Genomic DNA, 22,102 nt, shown 5'->3' on the forward strand with positions numbered 1-22,102 from the left:
CAAACCTTGGAGCAACCCAATGGCTAGCAGGTGAGGGGAAGAGAGAGAGAATCCTTAGTAGTTCCACAGCCAATGCACCAAGAAAACCTTGAGAGCGAGTGTGGTGTAGTGGTTAAGAGCAGTGGACTCGTAATCTGGTGAACCGGGTTCGCGCATCCGCTCCTCCACATGCAGAAGTGTGACCTTGTGCTAGTCACACTTCTCCGAAGTCTCTCAGCCTCACTCACCTCACAGAGCATTTGTTGAGGGGGAGGAAGGGAAAGGAGATTGTTAGCCGCTTTGAGACTCCTTAGGGTAATAATAAAGCGGGATATCAAATCCAAACTCCTCTTCTTCTTGCCCAGCAAGCAAGGTGGAGAGCTTAAAATCTATTTCCATGCTAGCATAGGTGCCAACTCCCTGGGGCCCTTGGTGCCAGAGCACCCACAAAATTCCCTATGAAGGGGCCAGGCACCCACAAATTCTGGTGCCAGTGCCATGCATACTGCATGGCATCCACAGCCCCAGGTACCCACAGTTGTGGGGCCAAGCTGGCACTCCTACATGCCAGGTAACCCCCAAAGGAACCCAGTGCAAAAAGAGATTTTTGGATTGATTTCAGCCAGCCTGCCTTCAACTGTGTTATCATTGAAATCACACAAGTTAAACACATGTAAGATGTGATCATGCTGTATAAATAAATATGAAAGATTCATACACTTAAAAAAAAATGCCACTATCATATATGTATTCTCTTTGGTATTTTCTATTTTTCATAAGATAAAAAAGGGGTCAATGCTGGGAACTTCTACTATAACATGTTGGGGGAAATAATCTAAAGTCTAGATCAGCAATATTTCATACCAGAAAAATCAGCAGCCAACAGATCAGCAGCTTTTAATACTTTTACTTGCAAAAATCCAATATCCTTTATGTTATGGAAAGAGTTCCTTATGCACTGCAACGAAAACATTGTCAGAAGAAGTTAAAAAATTTTTAAACATTTATTTTATTTACACATTTGTATTATGCCTTTCTTAAAGAACAAATTCTTTGCAAGGCCAAATAGTGATTTAGACAACAGCTCTGTAAGTAAACTATAAGAAATCATTTAATTATGATCTGCTCAAGGCTCTTCCTTGCTCTCCCAAGTCCCCTGAACAATAAACTCATGACTAATTTATTTTCTGGTGATGACAACATTGCAGTTGAATATCTATAGCTGTTTTAAAATTGCATTCCTTCTATTTGCATAAAAACAAATGCCTGGAAAGCACAATAGCACGGAACGTTTTTAAAAAGAAAGCTGTCATTTTTAACTCCTCCATGGATTGGAAAGGAAATTTCTGGATTGTTTTGTACCCTATTTTTCATACATTGTTCACAGAACTCTAAAAGTTTCTGGCATTTTCCCCACCACCACATACAAGTGCACGGAAAAATGCACGGCTGTCCCATGCTTGCTTGAAATGTTGAAGAATGGAATCTAAATGAATCTATAAATATGCTGTGTCCCAGGATGGCACAGGGAGTCAATCCGATTTCAAGAACCAGCTTGTGTTCACTCTTACAATCCAGGGTATTTTCCTGGATTGCAGCAATGCAGGGGGTGGTTGGGAGTATTTCATATTTGAATGTTTCCCCTAGTTGGATGTTATGTACTGAAGTTCTGACCCTGGGCCAGCAGGGGGATACCGTAGATAGTTATGCAAATAAGGGATCGAAAGCGACGTTCACTGATTGGATAGTTTTAGAAAATTGTTACAGTTACGTTGTACTGGAGCTCTATATAAGCAGGCTGACTGAACCCTTCAGTTCAGTTCTGTTCTGGCCTGTGAATAAACAAGAGCTGTTTGAAGAATCGCTGTGTCGTCTGATATGTTCACCCACAACTTAACATTGGAAGAAGAAAAAAAAGGAAAGGAAAACTCCCTGCATATAGAAAGCAAGCATGTCAACGAGAAGGCTATGCTTTCTACATATCTGCCCCTCTTTTCCCCACAAGGAGGATGTATTTAAAACCAGTGACCTACCCTACTTAAGTGGCACAGGCTGCTCCTGTTCAGTGCTCTAGTGTGATGATGAGCAACATGTGGCACTTCAGATATTGTCGGACCATAACTCCCATCATTATCCCATACCATTGGCCCTGCTGGCTTGGGCTGATGGGAACTGGAGTCGAATAACATTTGGATGGGAAAGTTTCCCCATTCTCATTCTGTAATTAACTAAACTTGATCTGATAGCCAATTGTCACATCGGAAGTGCAAAACAGAGCTGAAACAAATTTGGGGAAGATGGAGAAAGATCTCTCTCTCTCTCTCTCTCTCTCTCTCTCTCTCTCTCTCTCTCCTGCTCTGTAATAGTAAAGGAAATTACTGTTTTGAGAACTATCAAATGCAAACCACCCATATGGCTTGGGGCTAACTGTACAGACAATTGATTAAATCACACCAGCCATAATATTTAGTGTGAGATACATTTCATTCCCCCATTAACAGACATGTGATTAGGATCTGGGCTTTGACGTCATTTTCTGGTACAATTCCCTTCTACACACACACACACACACACTTGATTTTTCCTTAAGGAGAAATGGAGGCCTTCAAACTCACATAGCGCTGGAAAAGTTGTTTCCTCTCACTGGGGTCTCCCAGAGGGCAAACACACAAATCAGAGATAGAAACTCCTGAGCAGGGAATGACAGAGATCACCATCAACAGGGACCCAGGCTGTTTCTCCAAGGGCAATTCCAAATGGTTGGCTTGTTTTCCAGGGAGCGCACTAACATCAACTTTACACCTAAAACCAACAGAATCAAAAGGGGTTGGAATTAATGTGCAGCAGCCATTTCAGAAAACATGCAAACTGTCTTACTAGTGCTGTGCTGAAATCTGTCCTCCAATTTCACACCCAAAAGTTTACTTCATCTGCAGAAGAGTTTACGTACCAGTAAACATTTCTCCAGCCTCCCCAGTGGCCCATGCTTCCTGATCTGGGAAGCACTATGGGAGGAGTTATCTTACAATAGAACCACCCTAAGCTGTACATCTGTAGTACAAGCACCCAGGGAGACTGCAGAATGAAAATCATTGGTGAGATGATTTGCAAAATGAAAGAACAGACACTCTCCAACACCCCCTCGCCACTGCGTTCAAAGTTAGGGTGATTGATCTAAACATAATCTTGGGGGGACTGAATGGATACTCTGCTGGAAAGTTAATTTCAATCTGAATGCACCCCATCAAAGGAGGGTTGTCGGGAGCAATAAGACCTTGACAAGTCAGTAGGTTAGATTCATTCATTTGGCTGTTCTTCAATCCTTATTGGCAGATTTCTTCAAGCTCCTTCATGAGCCTTCAGCTGCCTGCCATCTTGGATCTGCCCCGCAATGCATGGGCCAGGCACCTTGGCAACCACAAAAGGAAGGCGAATTGGGGAGGGAAACCCTGCACTCCACATGTGAGAATTTCACCAACATTTTCTCTCCCCTTTGATAATACCTGAATGCAATTTCTTTCTTGTCAATTGATGCAAGAATAGTCGGGGAAATCACAGGATAAAACATCAGCACAGTACTATAGATTACTATACACGGCACCCATTATACAGTGGTACCTCAGATTAAGTACTTAATTCATTCTGGAGCGCCGTTCTTAACCTGAAACTGTTCTTAACCTGAAGCACCACTTTAGCTAATGGGGCCTCCTGCTGCTGCCATGCCGCCGGAACACAATTCCTGTTCTCATCCTGAAGCAAAGTTCTTAACCCGAGGTACTATTTCTGGGTTAGCGGAGTCTGTAACCTGAAGCGTATGTAACCCAAGGTACCACTGTACACTTCTTGCAATGTGCACAGTTGTCTTTAAAGTGAGTTAGATAAAAAAAGCTCAGATAGTTGGGGGTTCCAGAGAAGGGTCTCCAACACCTTCTTCATGACACACACAAACAATTCTTAAAGATTTATGTTAGGGTAATATTCCAGTCAACATATGCATGTCCCCAAAGACCTGTTGGAATTATGTATATTAAGCAGAAAATATGCCCAGTTCCCTCTTTATGGGCAGATGATGTGCACGTTCCTTGTGAGGCCGGATAATATCAACCACTCAACTTACATTACCCCTAATGTATATGTGTCTTACACTTTTTTGAAATAAGTGGAGGGCAACAAAAACATTTAAGTATTTTTCAAGAATTGAGAAGGGAGGGACTTGCATCCTTGTAGCTGTGAAAAATCTTGGAGTGAAAGCATTAAAATACATTTTACTCGGAAATACATCCGGCAAACTTTTCAAGAAGCTCTGTAGATGAAAGTTATTATGGAAGACGTTAAGCAAATATTTGCACCTTCCAACTGAAAGGGACTCAAAGAGGAAGAGTTTTGCTGCCATGGGTTGCAGTGGGATTGAGTTTCCAAACACAGGCAGAGATGGGAAGATTTTGGAACAGCCTTTCAGTGCTTAAGGCCTGTCGACAGGTTTTCATTTAAACAAAAACTTGTTTAGGTGTTTTCTTAATGGCCATTTTAAAAAAATCCTCAGAGGTTCCCTCCAGTTGGGTTCCTTCTAGGTAAATGGGGCACACATTACTCCAGTTTGATCCCTTTCCAGCTGTAGAACCACAGTGGCTGCCAGCCATCTGCTCTAAATTGCAGAGTCTACTTCTAAATAGCCAGTTTTGGAAAGAAAAGGTGGGCACACAAAACCTCTCCCTCTTTCCCCCCAAAACATTCAAGCTAACATCATTCCAGGTGGAAAAGACGGTGGCGTACAATAGAGGCTAAGTAATCCACTTGCAAGTCATTTGAAGCATTTGCTTTCGGTAAGTGCTTAAACCAAGGGAATGAAGCGATTCTGGCTTATGTCTTTGCAGAACTGGTTGCCAGTTGCACAAGAAACTGAAAGTTTGCTCTTAAAAGGCTGCACTTGAGCATACTTGGGGAAGGTGCATAGTTCAGTGGTAGAACATTTGCTTAGCATGCAGAAGGCCCCCAGCTTCAATCCACAACCTTTTCAGGTAGGACTGGGAGCAAACCCTTTCTGAAACCTTGGAGAGCCCTGGCCAGCTGGAGAAGACTAGGTAGTCTGACTTGGGCTGCTCCCTATGTTTTGTTTCATCAGCAGAGACATGAAACCAAGTCTTCTTGGGCAACTAAATACTTCTTTCAATCACAAACAACAGGTGTGGAGAACTTGTAGACCTTTGGATGCTGATAGACCCCAACTTCCATCAGGTTGAACCAGTGTACACAATGGCCAGGGCTGGTGGACATTAGAATGGATGGTCAGAGATTCCCCACCCCTGGAAAACCCCTGCTGGGTTATCAATAATGGCTGGAAAACCTCCCAGGATGCCAATTATCTCATCAATACACTTCCTCCCCAATGAATGCTTTTCAAGGTGAGAGTGACACGCCTTCCTCTTTGTTAGAACTGCATATTATGCAGATTGCCTCTTAATTCTATAAGTCATCTTGCCCCTGCTAGAGACAGGCAAATCTGTCAATTTCAGTTCCTCTCCATTTCTCATTTTCCAAATCCTAAATGCAGCTTCCACATCTTCACGTCAATTTGCAATTTTTTAAAAAAGAAGTCCTCATGAAAAATTCATCTGCATTTTAGTGCAAATTTCTCCTAACGTGCACATTTTTTCTATGAAATTTTGCTCAATATGCACATTTGCAAAGCCGTTTCCTCTAATGTAATGCATTTTTGTACCTTTTAAAAAGCTGATATATCTATTTTTATACACAATTTACCCCGGTATCTGCATTTTTGTACACATGACTTGGCTGGAGAACAACATTTGAAAATTCAGATGAATGCAAATAAAATTAAAGATTTGGGTTTCAAAAAGTATAAATTGGGGAGCCTTGTCTTTTAAGGCAAACTGCTTCAGATTTCTCCGGCATCCCAACCCCTGATCTGCATGGCTGACATGCCACTAGAGGAGGTCTGAGGAGACGTAACATAGGGGACAACAACTCATACAGTAAACAGTTGTAGACATTACAACAGTGTTACGAGTCCCTCGCCTTGGGGGAGACCATTTTGGAACCATCACTGCTGGGTTCTTTGCATTCCATCTGAGGCTCACACGGTGGCGGGGGGAGATGCGAACGGATTGTAGCATTGCACTGAGATAAACTGCTGTGTAAACAATTAGACACACAAGCAATTAAACAGCTGGATTGCCACATTAAAACTCAATATGCGTTCGCATTTCTTAACGGAGTCTTTTCATACCACTGGATCGCATAAAGTTTAATCACTTATTTTTTAAGCGTGCAAATGTGTTTCGAGTGGGCTCCGCTGTCCCGGTGAAGGTGGGAACTCTGTTGGCAATTCCTTAGCAAAACTGTACAATCAAGTCTGGGCTGTGGTCTGAGTGATCCCAGATGGTTTGAATAGTTAGTGGCTGTACAAAAATCTTTCAGCCTTGGAGAAAAGCAGCATTTAACCCTGCTTTACCTGATGGTTTCAATCAGCAGGAATATATCAGATGCCACCAAACCTGACATTTCATCTCTCTCTCTCTTGTTTGTTTAAACTTTCACTTAAACTATTTAGTTGTTTATTATTATTACTATTACATTTATACTTATTAATACCCTGCCTTTTTCCCAGACAGGGACTCAAGGAAGCTTACAAATAAAATAGAAACAGCTAAAAGCATAGAAAAAACAATCATTTCAAAGTAATTAAACACTGATATTTTTAAAGTGAGAGAAAGGGAGGGGGGAGAGTAAGATACTTAAACATACAGATAATTAGAGTTTTTATTTTAACTTGACTTTACATAAATTTCTTTCATACCCTTGTCTAACTGATGCCTAGAATCTTGTAAATGCTTTTTAAAAAACATTTATGCTCATTTCACTATTGATTTGATTTCACTTATGAGTCCCATAAAATATCTCCAAGTGACTGCACAGCAAACACATGGCCTAAAAATACAACTCCATATGTAAAAACAATTCCATATATGCAAATGCAAGTGGTACAGTTCACAGAATCACATTCTAGAGTGACAAAGAAGCAGACAAAGGGAGAATGGGGCTATGCAGAAGCAGACTTTATTCCCCATGGCTGGGCTCACTACAGATATACGCCTCTAAATAAGTGTAATCCCTTGCGGACTGCATGGTTGCAGACCAGTAGTAAAGCATTTGTTTCACAAGCAGAAGGTCCCAGGTTCAATCCCTGATATCTTCAGGTAGGGATAGGGTTCAAATCCTTACACAGCCATGAAGCTCACTGGGTGACCTTGGCCAGTCACCGCCTCTCAACCTGACCTACCTCACAGGGTTGTTATGGGGGGGTTAAATGAGGAAGGGGAGAACCACATATGCCACTTTCAGCTTCTTGGAGGAAAAGGTGGGATAAAAACGCAACAAATAAATAAATACACTGAGAGCGAGTGAACGAGTGAGCAAGAGAGATTAATCCACATTTTGTTCCCCACATCAACTTCATTCATATTCAAGGCTTTCACAAAACACATATTTAAAGAGAGAGGGGGGGGGGAAACTTACATTCCCAAAACTTCTTCGTGCTTTTTGTTATCCTTTCCCCAGATCTCAATCTCCAACACATCCTTCCTGTCAGAGAAGTAGTGAAAATCAAATTGTTCCCTCCACTGTGGATTTGCACTCTTACAAAGTGTCTAGAAAACATGCAGTTACAAGGTTTATTTTTCTTTCAAAAGGTTGTTGCTTTTGTTAAAACAAACAAATAAATAAAATTCAATCTGCCGAAACAAAAGGGGGAGAGGGGGGGAAGAACACAAATACAATCTAAAAACAATCAATATTTAGGGCATAAAACACTGGAGCAGGAAAAGGTCTGTCCCGGAGGACTTACATCTTTGACACACAAATTGAACAGGTGTGCAAATGTAAAACACACTGAGAGGTAGCCATATTGAAGCAGGTACGATCAACTGTTGTGTGGCTCCTGAAGGAAAAGGGCCATAACTCAATGGTAGAGAATCTGCTTAGCATGCAGACTTTACCCTACTACACATATTTGTAAAGGTAAAGGACCCCTGGACGGTTAAGTCCAGTCAAAGGTGACTATGGGGTTGCAGCGTTCATCTCGCTTTCAGGCCGAGGGAGCCAGCGTTTGTCCACAGACAGCTTTCCAGGTCATGTGGCCAGCATGATTTAAACCACTTACACATCATGTGACTAGAGAACTCCGCTGCAAAAGTGCAAATTTTGAAGGAAGGCTTTGGTGTTTCAGTTCGCCTATTGTGTTGCAAAGTGCAAAACAGGTGGATTTGTCATTAAATGCCAAATGACTCAAACTTCTCCCCCTATTTTCCTAGCCTGCGGACGTGTTATTTTGCATTTAATCTTGATAATGGGGTGGCAAGGGTTAAACGCCCCCTCCGCTCTAAAGAAGATGGCAGCACCCACAATACAAACACAGACACTGAGCTGCATTTCAGTTAAATAAAAATTACAGTTGAACATCCATGATTAGCTATCCAGAAAATGCTTCATTTGACCCTTTCATAGTTAGCTTCCTTTGCTGTGTGCTTACATTTCAGAATCAAGGTGTGCTAAATATCTAGTGGAATGAGGTTATTGGAGAAGCCACACACACAACGACTACCACCGGCACCAGACACTTAAGAGAAACAAACATCAGTGGTTAGCCCTTTCCATTAGCATGCTTACCTTGCTCTTGTATTTTTGCTCTCCCATTTTCAACAAAACAAATATCTGTGCCATGCCCCCTGCAGGGATGTGCTTCGCTTCTATTAAGGCAATGGTCACCGTCCCATTCCACAGCTGGCTCTTCCGCCAGGAATCTGTCAGCCTGAAGGATCGAATGACACTTGCCTGAAAAAAGGTGAGACGGCACAATTCCATAAATTCCCCATGTATGCATTGGGCATATATTGTTTTCTTAAAAAAAAAGTATAACATATGCAAACCTATATCCAGTGCTTTTTTCTGGGGGTACGCATACCCCTTAACATTTTGTGAATCTAATGGGAGAAGAAACTAAAAAAATTTAAAAAATTAGTTTCTTCTCTAGCACAGAGAATCGTCAATTCCTTTGCTACCCCCGATGGTGGCTTCCTTTCCTTTCCCAGTGTTTCCTGAGTCTCAGGCGGAAGCAAGAGTACCCCTAAACATTGTTTTTAGAAAAAAAGCACTGCATATATCTATATCTACACACACACACACACGATCAGTAGAAGGGCTAGATGAATTAAGTAATTTTAGTTTAGACCAGGCTAAAGATCTAAGAGATTTTGCAGTGCCTGTTCTACATTAGAACACTTCAAGTGTTTTAAATTCTGTGGTGATTAAGCAAGTTTCTTGATCATGCTTTCTTTCCCCCCTTATTGCCTCACCAATGCAGTGCCCTCTCTGGATGGCCTTCATTGCATCCCATTGCATGGGAACGCTAGTGTCTAGAAAATCAATCTCCTTTAAATATTGTTCTAGTGATTTAAATAGGCCCTCCTTGGACACTGCATCGGAGAGCAAACTTGGGTCAAAGTACAAATTTTCTGTTCTAGGAGAGAAGGCATAAAGAAGTAAATGTAAGTCACTTTGAGTTGCCTTTGGCAAGAAAAAGCGACTAATAAATTTGTTGTTGTTTTGTTGATAGACACTGGGGCATATCCAGAAAGTGTTATCAAGCCAAAATCTGTCAAACCTTACCTTTTGGTACCAGTATTAGATTGACGTGTTAAAGTGTTTTAGGTCTTTTAGAAAAGCACGGAAAATCCTGAGATGTGGGGTGTAAAGCTTGCCAAGTGTCCCCAAAGTCCCAATTTTTGAATAAGCTTGTACCGTTTCTGGAGTTCAAAGGCTTTATTCATGCAGGAACTATTTACAGAGTGAGTGCAGATCAGAGAGCGAAAGCAGCAGACATCTTGTCTGGAGAGAACAACAAAGTGGCTCAGCTTTTAGAGGTGGATTTAACTGAGACACACAGAGGCTCAAGCAGAGCCATCATGTGGTTTAAAGTAACACATGCATTAACTAGAAGCTCAAGAGAAGGAAATTTATTTGCTTTTCTCCAACATAGACTACATAGCTGTGGGTCTGACTTCTCACTTGGCAAGACATTCAGCAAGTTGGCCACCACCAAATAGAATGTCCTAGCCCTGACTGCTGCCAGCCATGGTCCAGGGGCAAAGACCAGGGTGTCAAGATGATGGTCAGAGCCATTACAGAAAATCTCTTTCTCCCTCTCTCCCACTCTCTCACTCACAGTCACCCCTTGATGACTGCAGGTAACATCACATGGTGACCTGCATATCTGTGATGGCTCACTAACAGCTCCCATCAGAGACAGAACTTCTCTAATTGGCTCAAATGCAATGCCTCACAAAATTTCCACATTAACTTGCCCAGTCATCAAGCATAGAACAAATCAAGCAATGTTTATGCATGTGTGGACCACCTCTAGGTAAAATGATACCTGTGGAAAAGCTCAGAAAAGAGACTGGCCTTTTTAAACAATTGTTGCTTGACAAACCTTTATCAAAATGTCTTAATCAGGAGAATTGTGTGTGCACTCTCTCTCTCCCGGACACATGCACATAGCATGCAGAAAATTTTTCTTGTAAGCTAAGCATCCATGCCTTCTGCAATCCCACACACAGATCCATTTATTTCTATACAAGCACGACATTCCACTGGAAATACACATCTTGACTTTCCTTTTACCAAGCTAAGAACTCCCACTTTTTTTAACAAAAGAGAGAGAGATATTTCATAAATCCAGCTGCAGAGGGGTTTTTTCTTTTTCTTTTTAAGGTTTTGTGTCACAGGACAAAAAAACCAAAAGCCTGCCCGTTCCCATGGACATACTTCAAAGTCCCCACTGATCATTTTCTCCCTAAAAGCAGCAAGCTATTTGAAATCCCGTTTTCTTTTGCTCTAGCCCCCCCCCCCGCACCCTTCTACTCCCCCTTGTTAAAAGGAAATGGGGGAAATGTCCCCAAAGGATCAAAGGGCAAGCCTACAATCTGCCAATTGCCAAAGAAAAACAGCCCCGCTTCCGTGAAATATGCTCTAAAATAATTTTGCGGCTTGGTATGTCCTAATTCCGCTCTTCCCCGCTCCCCCCTCGCAATTGGATGTTTGTCTTGGAAAGGCTTCTTTCTAACTTGTCCATAAAAACAGGCCCACTTAGGTTCTGTGAGGCCTGCGAAAACGGAATCCGAGGCTGGCCATTAAAAGGGGCTGGGAGATTGCTTCCATATGGCAGAACAGCATGAGAGAGGAGAGGCCAAGGCCCTCCAGCAGGCTGCACTTGGCTGGGACCTCCTGCTCTATCCGTGGACACTCGTTGCGTTACAGCAGAACATCTGGATTATTGCTTGCAATGTCCCTGGGAAATATCCACATCCCATCAAAGCCCTTTATCTCTCTCCACCGTACTTTGAACATTTTAGCGCAAAGCACAGCCCTGTTTGATGTGCGAAGCTCACTGTGTTTAAAATCCAAAGTGAGGCCCCCCCTCCCCTCCAAACCTAGCCTGTTTTCCCCTCACCTTTTTCTCTTCCCCTTTCTCTTTATTCTTTTCTTAGGATGGGAGAGGATAGCTGAAACTCACTCCCAGAGAGGCAAAACAATACACACACACACACACACACACACACACACACACACACGTTGGGTCATTTCTTGAAGTAATTTCCTTGTCAGTGAAATCCAGACTCAGAGAACAAGGGGCGTGAGGGAAAAGAGGGAAGAAGGGGTTTCATTTAAAAAATAAAAAAATTGACCTCTGATTTGGAGATCATACTGGAGGAACACTGGAGTTCTTCGAGTGCAATTTCATTTTCAACTCGCTCTCCCTCCTGAACACACTCACACAACATATAAAGTCATATTTGTGCATACTTGCATTTAGGCTGTGTACAGAACATGAACCTAAAGCATATTTAAATGACATTTTGTCTCCTAAGAATTCTGGGAACTGTAGCTTACTCTTCACAGAACTATAATTCCCAAGACGTCAGCAGCCACCAGTTCTACATAGCTGCTCTCAAGTCTATGGGAGCTCACAACAAAAGTTTGTGAACAGGGCTAGTAAACAAAGGTGTTTGAGAGAGCACTGAGCAAGAGAGTTTAAGGTTGAGGCCCAGAGTGCTGTGTTACCACATATGTAGGATCAAGAGACATGCACAGCAAGGCAGCACGAGCAGTGGTGAACAACGCCTATGCCTTGTGGATCAGGGGAATGCAGTGGATGTAATGTATCCAGATTTTAGTATGGCTTTTTGACAAAGTCCCCCATGATTTTCTTGCAGTAAAGCTGGTAAAATGTGGGCTGGACAATGTTACTGTTAAGTGCATTTGTAGCTGGTTGACTGACCCAACTCAAAGAGTGCCCACTAATAGTTCCTTGTCATCCCTCAAAAAAAATGACAAGTGGAGTTCTGTTCTAGGCCTGGAGGTGATCAATATCTTTATAAATGATTTGGATTACGGAATTGAGGGGATGCTAATAGACTTTGCAGATGACACCAAACTGGGAGGGGTAGCTAACACCTCAGAAGGTTGAATCAGGATTCAACATAACCTTAACAAAATGAATTTCACTAGGGGAAAATGTAAGGTTCTGCACTTAGGCAGATACACAATTATGGGATATAGGGATACCTGACTTAGCAGTACATATGAAAAGAATCTTAGTAAATCACAAGCTTAACGTGTCAATAGTGTGATGCTAATGCTATTCTAGGATGCATCAACAGAAGTATAATGTCCAGATTGATGGATGTTATGGTACTGCTCTAGTCTACCTTGGTCAGACCCCACCTGGAATACTGTGTCTAGTTCTGGGAACCACAGTTTAAGGATACTGACAAAGCCGGAATGGGTGCAGAGAACACCGACCCAAATTATAATGCTTTGGAAACAAAGTCTGATTAGGAACAGTTCACAGAGTTGGGTGTGCTTAGCTTGGAGAAAAGAATATGGAGAAGTGAGATGATAGCTATCTTCAGATATCTGAAGGGCTGTCAAATTGATGATGGAGCAAGCTTGCTTTCTCTTGTTCCAGAGGGGAGCAAGGAGGAAGAACCTTCTGACACTAAGAGCTGTACAACAGTGAAACTGACTCCCTTGGAAGGTGGTGGACTCTCCTGAACTGGAGATGTTTCAACAGAGGTTGGGTGGCCATCTGCTAGGGGTTCTTTAGCTGCGATCCTGCATTGCATGGGCTAGATGACACTCCTTTGATATTGTTTAGAATGAGAACAGAGGAAGCTGCCTTATAGCAAGTCAGATCCTTGGTCCATCTAGCTCAGCATCGTCTACCATGATTTGCAACAGATCCCAAGGCAAGGACACACTCCCTGTCCTACCTGGAAATGTTGAGAGTTGAAGCTGGGACCTTCTGCATGCAAATGTCCTACCACTAAACTACAGACCTGATGTTTTAACCACTACAGGACTCCCCTTTCAGCCGCATCGTGCAAGAGAGCTTCAAAAACAAAGCATCATCTATAAATGAGACAGCATGTCCTTAAAAGGGACATACATAACAACTGAATTCACAGAATAAACGATTCACAGAATAAAATAAGAATGCAAAAGCCTAATGGATGAGGCCAGCGGCCCCCTCTAGTTGAGCATCCTGTTCTCACAGGGGCCAACCACATGCTTACAGGGAACCCTTAAGCAGGACCTGTGTCAAACAACACTCCTGCCTAGCTGTGGTTTCCAGCAACTACTATTCAGAAGCATTACTGCTTCTGATCTTGGAAACAGAACATAGGCATCATGGCTACCAGCCACTGATAATCTTATCCCCCATGATTTTGTCTAATCCAGGGGTCAGCAAACTTTTTCAGCAGGGGGCTGGTCCACTGTCCCTCAGACCTTGTGGGGGGCCGGACTATATTTTGGGGAAAAAAGAAAAAAAGGATGAATTCCTATGTCCTACATATAACCCAGAGATGCATTTTAAATAAAAGCACACATTCTATTCATGTAAAAACATGCTGATTTCTGGACTGTCTGCGGGCCAGATTTAGAAGACGATTGGGCCGGATCCGGCCCCCGGGCCTTAGTTTGCCTACCCATGGTCTAATCCTTTTTTGAAGCCATCAAAGATGCTGGCCAGTTCCTTAGTTTCAGTATGCACCGTGTAAACAAGTACTTTCTCTTTCCAGTCCTGAATCTTCCAACTTTCAGCTTCACTGGTCATCGCCAAGTTCTTGTGTCACGATAAAGTGAGGGAGGAAAAAAAATATATCTCCACTGTCTCCATACCATACGTAATTTTAAATACTTCTATCATGTCACCTCGTTCAGAAATGAAGAAAATAATATTGAGTTCTTCCTCCTTCTAATACATTGTCAGATGTCAGAAGTGTTGCAGCGGTGGAGGTGATGTGGGGGTGGGGGTGGGGGTGGGGGGGAATACACCAGTGTCAAGTATATGGATCCATTAGAGTGCTTGGGTTTGTTTTTTTATTTCCTTCTGGTCTCTTAATCCAGTCCATCCTCATTTCTTCTGCCCCATCAGGCTCCTCCTAACCATACTTCCATAACCTCCCGTGCCTCCCTGAGATACCCAAATTCCCCCAGCACACAATTTTCCTTTTGTAGCCTTTATGTTCCACCATGTGCGTGCACACACACATAAAAAAAAAATGAAAAAGAAGAAAAATGGGGGTGGGAAAGAGCCAGTAATGTTTCCACAAGCTGGCATTTCCTAACTAAAGAAAGTTATTGATGTACAAAGCCAGTTTTTTTTTAGTGTGGCCAGAAAATCAATAAACCAGGAAATATGGCTTTGTCAAGTGTTGCCCAGGTAGTCTTTCTGGGAAATCCTTTACTGCCTCTCAGACGGTCGCAGGAGTTGTTGTTTTGTCTTAAGAGCTCGCTCCAGATCCCAAACTCTGCCTTCTGTATGAAGTACTGACATTCTTCCACCCTCTAGTGACAGCAACAGAAAAAGGCAAAAGGTTCGGAGTTCCCCTCTGCTGCTTTCTCTCCTCTTGTTTCTTTTTGCAAAATATTAATTTTGCCTCTGCTACACACACTTGGTTCACCCTCTTTGGAAACTGCTAAATTTCATTTGTGTGTGATGGCAGGAAGGGAAGAAAGATCTTGAGACTTTTGCCAGAACCTTGCAAACTAAGCAATCTATCAAAAGTTTTGTCTCGGTTATTTATTTATTTTAAAAAAAGACATATAGAAATAACACATGAAAAGTTACCACAAAAAAAAAAAAAATGAGAGAGATGGAGGGTTTTTTAAAATTAGATGGACTGTGAAGACCAGAGCTTAGAAGTCTGGATTCTTTTTGAGGGATCTCCAAGGCCAAGGAAATAAAGCAAAATTGAGTGCTGGATGAAGAAAGCAGAGCACTACCTTACAGGGCTGTTGCAGAGATCAAATATAGGGTTGAGATGCCAACCCTGAACTCCTTTGAGAAAGAGTGGGGGAAATCCTCAATGATACATTGGGCAATAGACATGGGAATGATTGTGGAATACAGACATAAAATTCACAGTGTGCTATGCTTTAAGAGAAAACTAGATAAAAATGTTTTATCAATGGTATCTGACACCGAGAAAATAGGCAAAAATGTATAAATCAAAATCAAATAAATGTTGGGAATGCAAAGAGAAAGAAGGTACTTTTATCATATGTGGTGGTCTTGTAGCAGGGTTAAAGCTTACTGGGAAATGATATATAATGAATTGGAAAAGATGTTTAAAATAACATTTGTAAAAAACAAAACAAAAAAGAAGCTTTTCTTTTGGGAATTATAGGGGCAGAACTACCCAAATTGTATAGAAATTTATTCATGTTTGCGACTACAGCGACAAGAATGCTATTTGCCCAAAAATGGAAAAAAGAAGTCCCAACGAAAGAAGAATGGATATAAAAACTTATGCAGAAATGGTGAAACTTACTGGAAAAATAAGAAATCAAGATAACAAACTTTTTATAAAAGAATGGAAAAGGTTTATTGAATATTTACAAACTAACTGTTAACAGATAAGAACATTGGCAGGATTATTGCAATAACCTGCAGTTTTATAAGAGTAAATATTTAAAGTGCATGAATAAATGAGTAAGTTAATTTAGAATCTGCAGGAAATATAAAAAATAAATTTAAGGAATTTCAGGAAGAGGGGGAAGGAAGTCAAGTTTTGAAATGTTAAAATGATTGGAAAACTATTGAAATGTATATAACTGAAAATCATAAATAAATAAAAAATGGGAAAGGATGGGAAAACACTTTGGGAAGAATATAATCTGGATTCTGAGGAATAAATGAATGGCCAAATTTTGTTAATAATGGAGAAAAGAGGAACACGTGCTTTCCACTCATCCACCTCTCCAGTTATTCCACCAGTGCGCTTGTGTTACCCAAATCAGTAACTGTGGGAAGAAGACAGGAGAACAAGACTGCAAGTTCCAGATGCACATTGAGGGGATTTAGCAGGCAACTTACCTTGGGGGTAGAACGCTTTCTTCGGTTCGTCCATCTCTGTTTGTCATGTCCCCAAACAGAGCATCCATGGGGCAGAGGAGGAGGGAAGCAGAAAGGGACAAAAAGGTGGAGATAGTTAGCAACTAAGCCTAGCCTTTGAGAAGAGCTCATACAGTGGTACTTCTGGTTATGAACGCTTTTGGTTATGAACGCTCCACTAACCCAGAAGTACATAGTTGCTTCTGGTTGCGAACTTTGCCCCAGGATGTGAATGGAAATCGCGCATCAGAGGCGTGCACACACAGCGGCAGACCCCTTTAGCAAAAGCGCGCCTCAGTATAAGAACAGTTTCAGCTTAAGAACGGACCTCCAGAACGAATTAAGTTCGTAACCAGTGGTACCATTGTATCTCCTGCAGATTCTTAAGCTCTACAAATGCTATCAGAAAGGCCCTGTATAGACAGAACATTTAAAATGTTTGTAACCTCCCTTTCAACCAAATGTCTCAAAGGAGACCTAAATAGACATACTAAAAGCAATACAATTTTTAAAGCTACTATGTTGTATTATTACATATAATGAAAATCTAATGATGCCATCATGCTGCAGTCTGCTTGGCCACAGACAGGTGGTAGTGAAAACTGGACTCTCAGTACCGCTGAGCCATTGCGGTATGGGCAGTTGGGTGGGCAGCTCAGGCAAGAAGCCCAGGTGAGCTGTGGAGTTTTGGCACAGTCTAAGAGAGGGAGGAAGTGAGAGGGAGGAAGTGAGAGGGAGGAAGTGAGAGGGAGGAAGTGAGAGCTGGACCATAAAGAAGGCTGATTGCCGAAGCATTGATGCTTTTGAATTATGGTGCTGGAGGAGACTCTTGAGAGTCCCATGGACTGCAAGAAGATCAAACCTATCCATTCTTACGGAAATCAGCCCTGAGTGCTCACTGGAAGGACAGATCCTGAAGCTGAGGCTCCAATACTTTGGCCACCTCATGAGAAGAGAAGACTCCCTGGAAAAGACCCAGATGTTAGGAAAAATGGCAGGCACAAGGAGAAGGGGACGACAGAGGACGAGATGGTTGGACAGTGTTCTCGAAGCTACCAGCATGAGTTTGACCAAACTGCGGGAGGCAGTAGAAGACAGGAGTGCCTGGCGTGCTCTGGTCCATGGGGTCACGAAGAGTCGGACACGACTAAACGACTAAACAACAACAACAAGAGAGGGAGGGGTGGCTTTGTTGAGCTCTAGGGGGGTGGGGGATGCTATGGCAAGGAGTAAAGGGAGAAGTAGGTGGTTAAGTTGCCGTTTCCAAATAAGCAGTCAGGGATTGTGTCTGGAACCATCATTTGCATGCAAATCATGTGCTCTGGCACTGAGCTCTGGCACTGCACAGAGTGAGGCCCCACTGAATGCAGTGCACCTGTCCGACCTGCCTCCATGCCCTACCAGGGACCCTTGCCCATCTTCCCACCTGTCCTGGTGCCAGTTATTTTTCCTGGGGAAGGATAAGAGAACCATCTCTTGAACCACTTACATTTCTTTTAACATCTCCTTGTTTCACGGCAAGCCTCACGTCCAACAATATCACACCCATGTCATCCTCTAAGCTGTTTGGATCTTCCAGTTTTAGGGTCAACTCACTAGTCCTGAAAGCAGAAAAGAGTTTATTTAGCCAAAGACTGCCTTTAAGGTCACAGCAGACAGCCACCAACTATTATATGGTGCCACTAAGATGCTATTTCTGTTCTCCATAGCCTGTTACTATTAATGTGCATGATTTACATATTATTTAAATGAGCAGAGGTGGGGCAGTTTTGGCCTTCCAGGTCTTGCTGGACTACATCTCCCATCAATCCTGACCATTGGCTATGCTGCCTGAGGCTGATGGGAATTGGAGTCCAACAACATTTGGAGGACAACAGTTTTGCCAGCCCTGTTCTAGAGCAGTCATTATAAAGAAAAAGGCAGGTGTCTGCATGAGAGGCCAAAGGGAATAGAAAGAAGAATGGACAAAGTTTTGAGGCCAAGGTAATTATTATTAATAATAATAATAATAATAATAATAATAATAATAATAATAATAATATTTTATTTATACCCCGCCCATCAGGCTGAGTTTCCCAAGCCACTCTGGGTGGTTCTCAACAGAATGATAATGATAATAATAATAATAATAATAATGCGATAAAACAACAGACATTAAAAGCTTCCCTAAAGAGGGCTGCCTTCAGATGTCTTCTAAATGTCAGATAGTTGTTTATTTCTTTGACATCTGATGGGAGGGCGTTCCACAGGGCCACTACTGAGAAGGCCCTCTGCCTGATTCCCTGTAACCTCACTTCTCGCAGGGAGGGAACCGCCAGAAGGCCCTCAGAGCTGGACCTCAGTGTCCAGGCTGAACGATGGGGGTGGAATCACAGTGACCTAGAGTTGCACCCACACTTTGTGTACCATAGAGCTTATATGAATTTAGAGACAAACATTATTAACAAAATTCTGATTTGAATTTGCTTGCAATATTTCTTTCATAAACTTGAGAAAGGGTATTGGCACAAGTAATAAAAAATTGTACAGACCTATACAGGGTATTGAAATAAGTATATTAAATATACAGCGGTACCTTGATTCTCAAACTTCTGAACCGTTTGACTTCTGAAACGTTCAAAAACCAAGGCTTCCAGGCGCCCTGGAAACAATAGCCAACAACAGCATCGGATGTTTGGTTTCCGAAAAATGTTCAGAAACCAGAACACTTATTTCCAGGTTTTTGGCAATCGGGAGCTGAAACGTTTGCGTACCAAGACGTTTGAGAACCAAAGTTCCATTGTATATGAATTTAGGTAACTAAGCACTTATCAATGTCCTAATTTGTTTTTGTTTTTGGTTTTTTTGTTTGGGGGGGTTATTATTAGTTTTCCGAATTTCCCAATTCTTCATTTAAGACTCTTAGAGGAAACGTAATATCAAATTTCTAAATAATATTGCCTTGAAATTCAAATGCAAGCTGTAAATTTGAAGAGTTTATGCATTCCTCATGGTTTAATTTTAAAAGAAAGAGAGAGAGAAGATTCAGCAAGCTAAATTAGAATTCTGTAAGTTTTAGCATTTCGAGTCTCACAGAATGGATAACCAGCATCCCTAAGTAAATCAAATTAATGTTTAATAAGCTCTAAGCATACCTGTTCAGTTCCAGTTCACTCAGCATGACAACCGCTGAACCCATAAAGTCTGAAGAGGTTAAATCTCGATCATACACCTGATGCATATGGAAACAGGAGAAGAGGAAAAAGAAATATGTATCTGGACACCTGGAAACAATTACTGCATTTCAGATAAAAGAGCTATTTGTTCTCATTTAGTTCTACTTCAGGCTCAGCAATTCATGTGAAAAGCAATTTTTTATCGCATTTTTTATTATTGTTTATTGGCCTGGTTCAAAACACTAAGCTGTGGTTTGTTTAGCTAGCATGTGGCTTGTCTGAATGCCTGAACCAAGACAAGCGGACTAACCTGGCTTGTTGTCTTGAAATAATGCAAAGCCAGGGTTGTTTGTTTACAAACCATGGCTTGCTTTAAACTCTACTTTGGCATTGGTTTGAGCCCAACTGTTCTGCTCAGTCATGCTTTGTTTGGCTATCCCAGTTCATGTTATGTATGGAAGTTCTCACCCTGGGCCAGTAGAGGGATACTGTAGGTAGTTTTCACTCAGGTCCACATATGCAAATAAGGGATTGAAAGTGACGTTCAGTGATTGGATAGTTACAGAAAATGGTTACTGTTGCATTCTAGTGGAGCTCTATATAAGCAGGCTGGCTGAACCCTTCAGTTCAGTTCTGTTCTGGCCTGTGAATAAGCAAGAGGTGTTTGAAGAATCGCTGTGTCGTCTGATATGTTCACCCACAACTTAACAGGCTATAGGCAAGATAACTGGAAAACAAACCCAGCTTTGGAGAAGCAAATTGGCGTGTGTTTGCTCATCTGAGAGATGGCTCGATGTTTGTTGAGCAAACCATGGTTTCATGTTACATGTAAATAAAGCCACTGAGAAGTTTTCAGGTGTATTCATAGCACTTCTCCCCCCCCCCCAAAAAAAACCCCTCAATATATTTTGTTCACTTTTGTCAACAAAACAACTCAAATTTTCCCTAAAACCAATTTGTAATTATTATTTTTTAAAATGCAGTTTTGGAAGTTTCAAAGAAAAACTATGAACACATTTTTTCTTTGAAGAAATACTCAAAAGAAATAAGAAAACCTGACAAGCTGTTAACTTTTAAAGTTGCTGGTGTTGTGTGTGTGTGTTTTAAGGGATAAAGCTTGCCTTTGCCACCCTCAGACAGATGGTTCCTAACATACCAATAGTTAAAACTATTCATTGAGATTATGCCCAGAAATAGGTGTTTTTATCTATAGGCAGTGCTCACAACAGCTATTACGAAGGCTTGTTCTATGGATAAGAGACAGTTTTCAACAGAAAGTTAGGACTATAAGCTCCTTTGTACCAAAGTCAAGTTCCTTTAGCTGAGATTCCTGCACTGCTGGGGTTAGACTAGATGACCATTGGGGTCCCTTCCAACTCTACGATTCTATGATTCTGATCCATTTAGCTCAGCACTATCTTCACAGACTGGCAAGGGCTCTCCATGTCTTTCCTAACCCAATGTTGAAATGCTATTGAAATATACTCGGAGTAGAGTGTGGATTTCATGCCCTTTATTCAGCTCATAGTAGTGAGGAATGGAAGTTCCCCTGAAATGTCTGCTTTATATATATTATTTACACAATGGGTCCCACATGATTGGCTAATTCTGGGATTCTCCTGTAGGCCAATCAGGTTGCGGATTCATTTCTACCTGGAGTTGGATTGGGTGGCTCCTGCGGACCAATCAGACTGCTGCATTTTAGATCCTATTCAACTCATGGAATGAACCCAAAGCCTTCTCTGCATGCAAATCATGAAATTGCTGACAGAAGAATACAACCCTTGCCTATCATGTACAGATTTGGAGGGGGGGGGGTTTCCTCCTATCACCACTGGTAGTTAGGCAGGCTTTTGAAATACTATAAAAATCTAGCTCCTTCCTATTAAGAGTGGCACTCCTGAGAAAGTGCTGGTCTGGCCTTGCTTTCTTTCCATCGGGAAAAGAATTACGCTGAGAATTAGAACCTATCTAGATATGCAGGAAATGGACTGGGGGTTGCTATGTAGTAAACTCTACCTATGGGTGAAGGGCTAGAATAGATTATCTATGGCCACTCTGGGTAAAAACTCACTCTGTCTACAAATATGTTAACCCAGAGAAGAAACACAGAGGGGAATTGCTAAGTTCCGAGGCCATTCTCAAATCGAATCAACGTCAGTCGAGAACATCATCTGTTCTGCATTTTCAAGATGCCATCTGCTTGTAGACAGCACATCTCAAAGATAATTCCTCAGGTGTGAGAGGTTTCATTTGTGTATTTATTCTATCTACGAGCCACCAGTAGCATGTGTCTGCGGAGCGATGAACAAATGATAAATAAGACCATTTAAAACGAGAATCTCAAATGCACACTAAAATCTAGCATAACTATAACCAGACTCTTCTCTGAGATGGGGACTGGGATGTCAAGCCACTTTGAGAATTGTAGCTCTTTAAGTCGATTCGGGGATCGTCAAATATAACTCATCAGCACCTTCACAAACCACAG

General features: G+C 41.8%; 1 protein-coding gene across 2 annotated transcripts in view; it reads right to left on the reverse strand.

Moving 5' to 3' along the window:
• The window catches only part of MCTP2 (multiple C2 and transmembrane domain containing 2), a 113,989-nt gene that overhangs the window by 56,218 nt on the left and 35,669 nt on the right, over window positions 1–22,102 (reverse strand). For both annotated transcript variants that reach the window (XM_077919019.1, XM_028706232.2), the window contains exons 6-12: window positions 19,591–19,667; window positions 17,946–18,057; window positions 16,439–16,474; window positions 8,665–8,829; window positions 7,516–7,646; window positions 2,595–2,781; window positions 844–937 (exon numbers count right to left, since the gene is read on the reverse strand). In XM_077919019.1, coding sequence (XP_077775145.1) covers window positions 844–937; window positions 2,595–2,781; window positions 7,516–7,646; window positions 8,665–8,829; window positions 16,439–16,474; window positions 17,946–18,057; window positions 19,591–19,667 — 802 coding nt within the window. The remainder of the gene's footprint in view (window positions 1–843; window positions 938–2,594; window positions 2,782–7,515; window positions 7,647–8,664; window positions 8,830–16,438; window positions 16,475–17,945; window positions 18,058–19,590; window positions 19,668–22,102) is intronic.

This window comes from Podarcis muralis, chromosome 14 (genome assembly GCF_964188315.1).
Source record: "Podarcis muralis chromosome 14, rPodMur119.hap1.1, whole genome shotgun sequence".
Taxonomy (NCBI): domain Eukaryota; kingdom Metazoa; phylum Chordata; class Lepidosauria; order Squamata; family Lacertidae; genus Podarcis; species Podarcis muralis.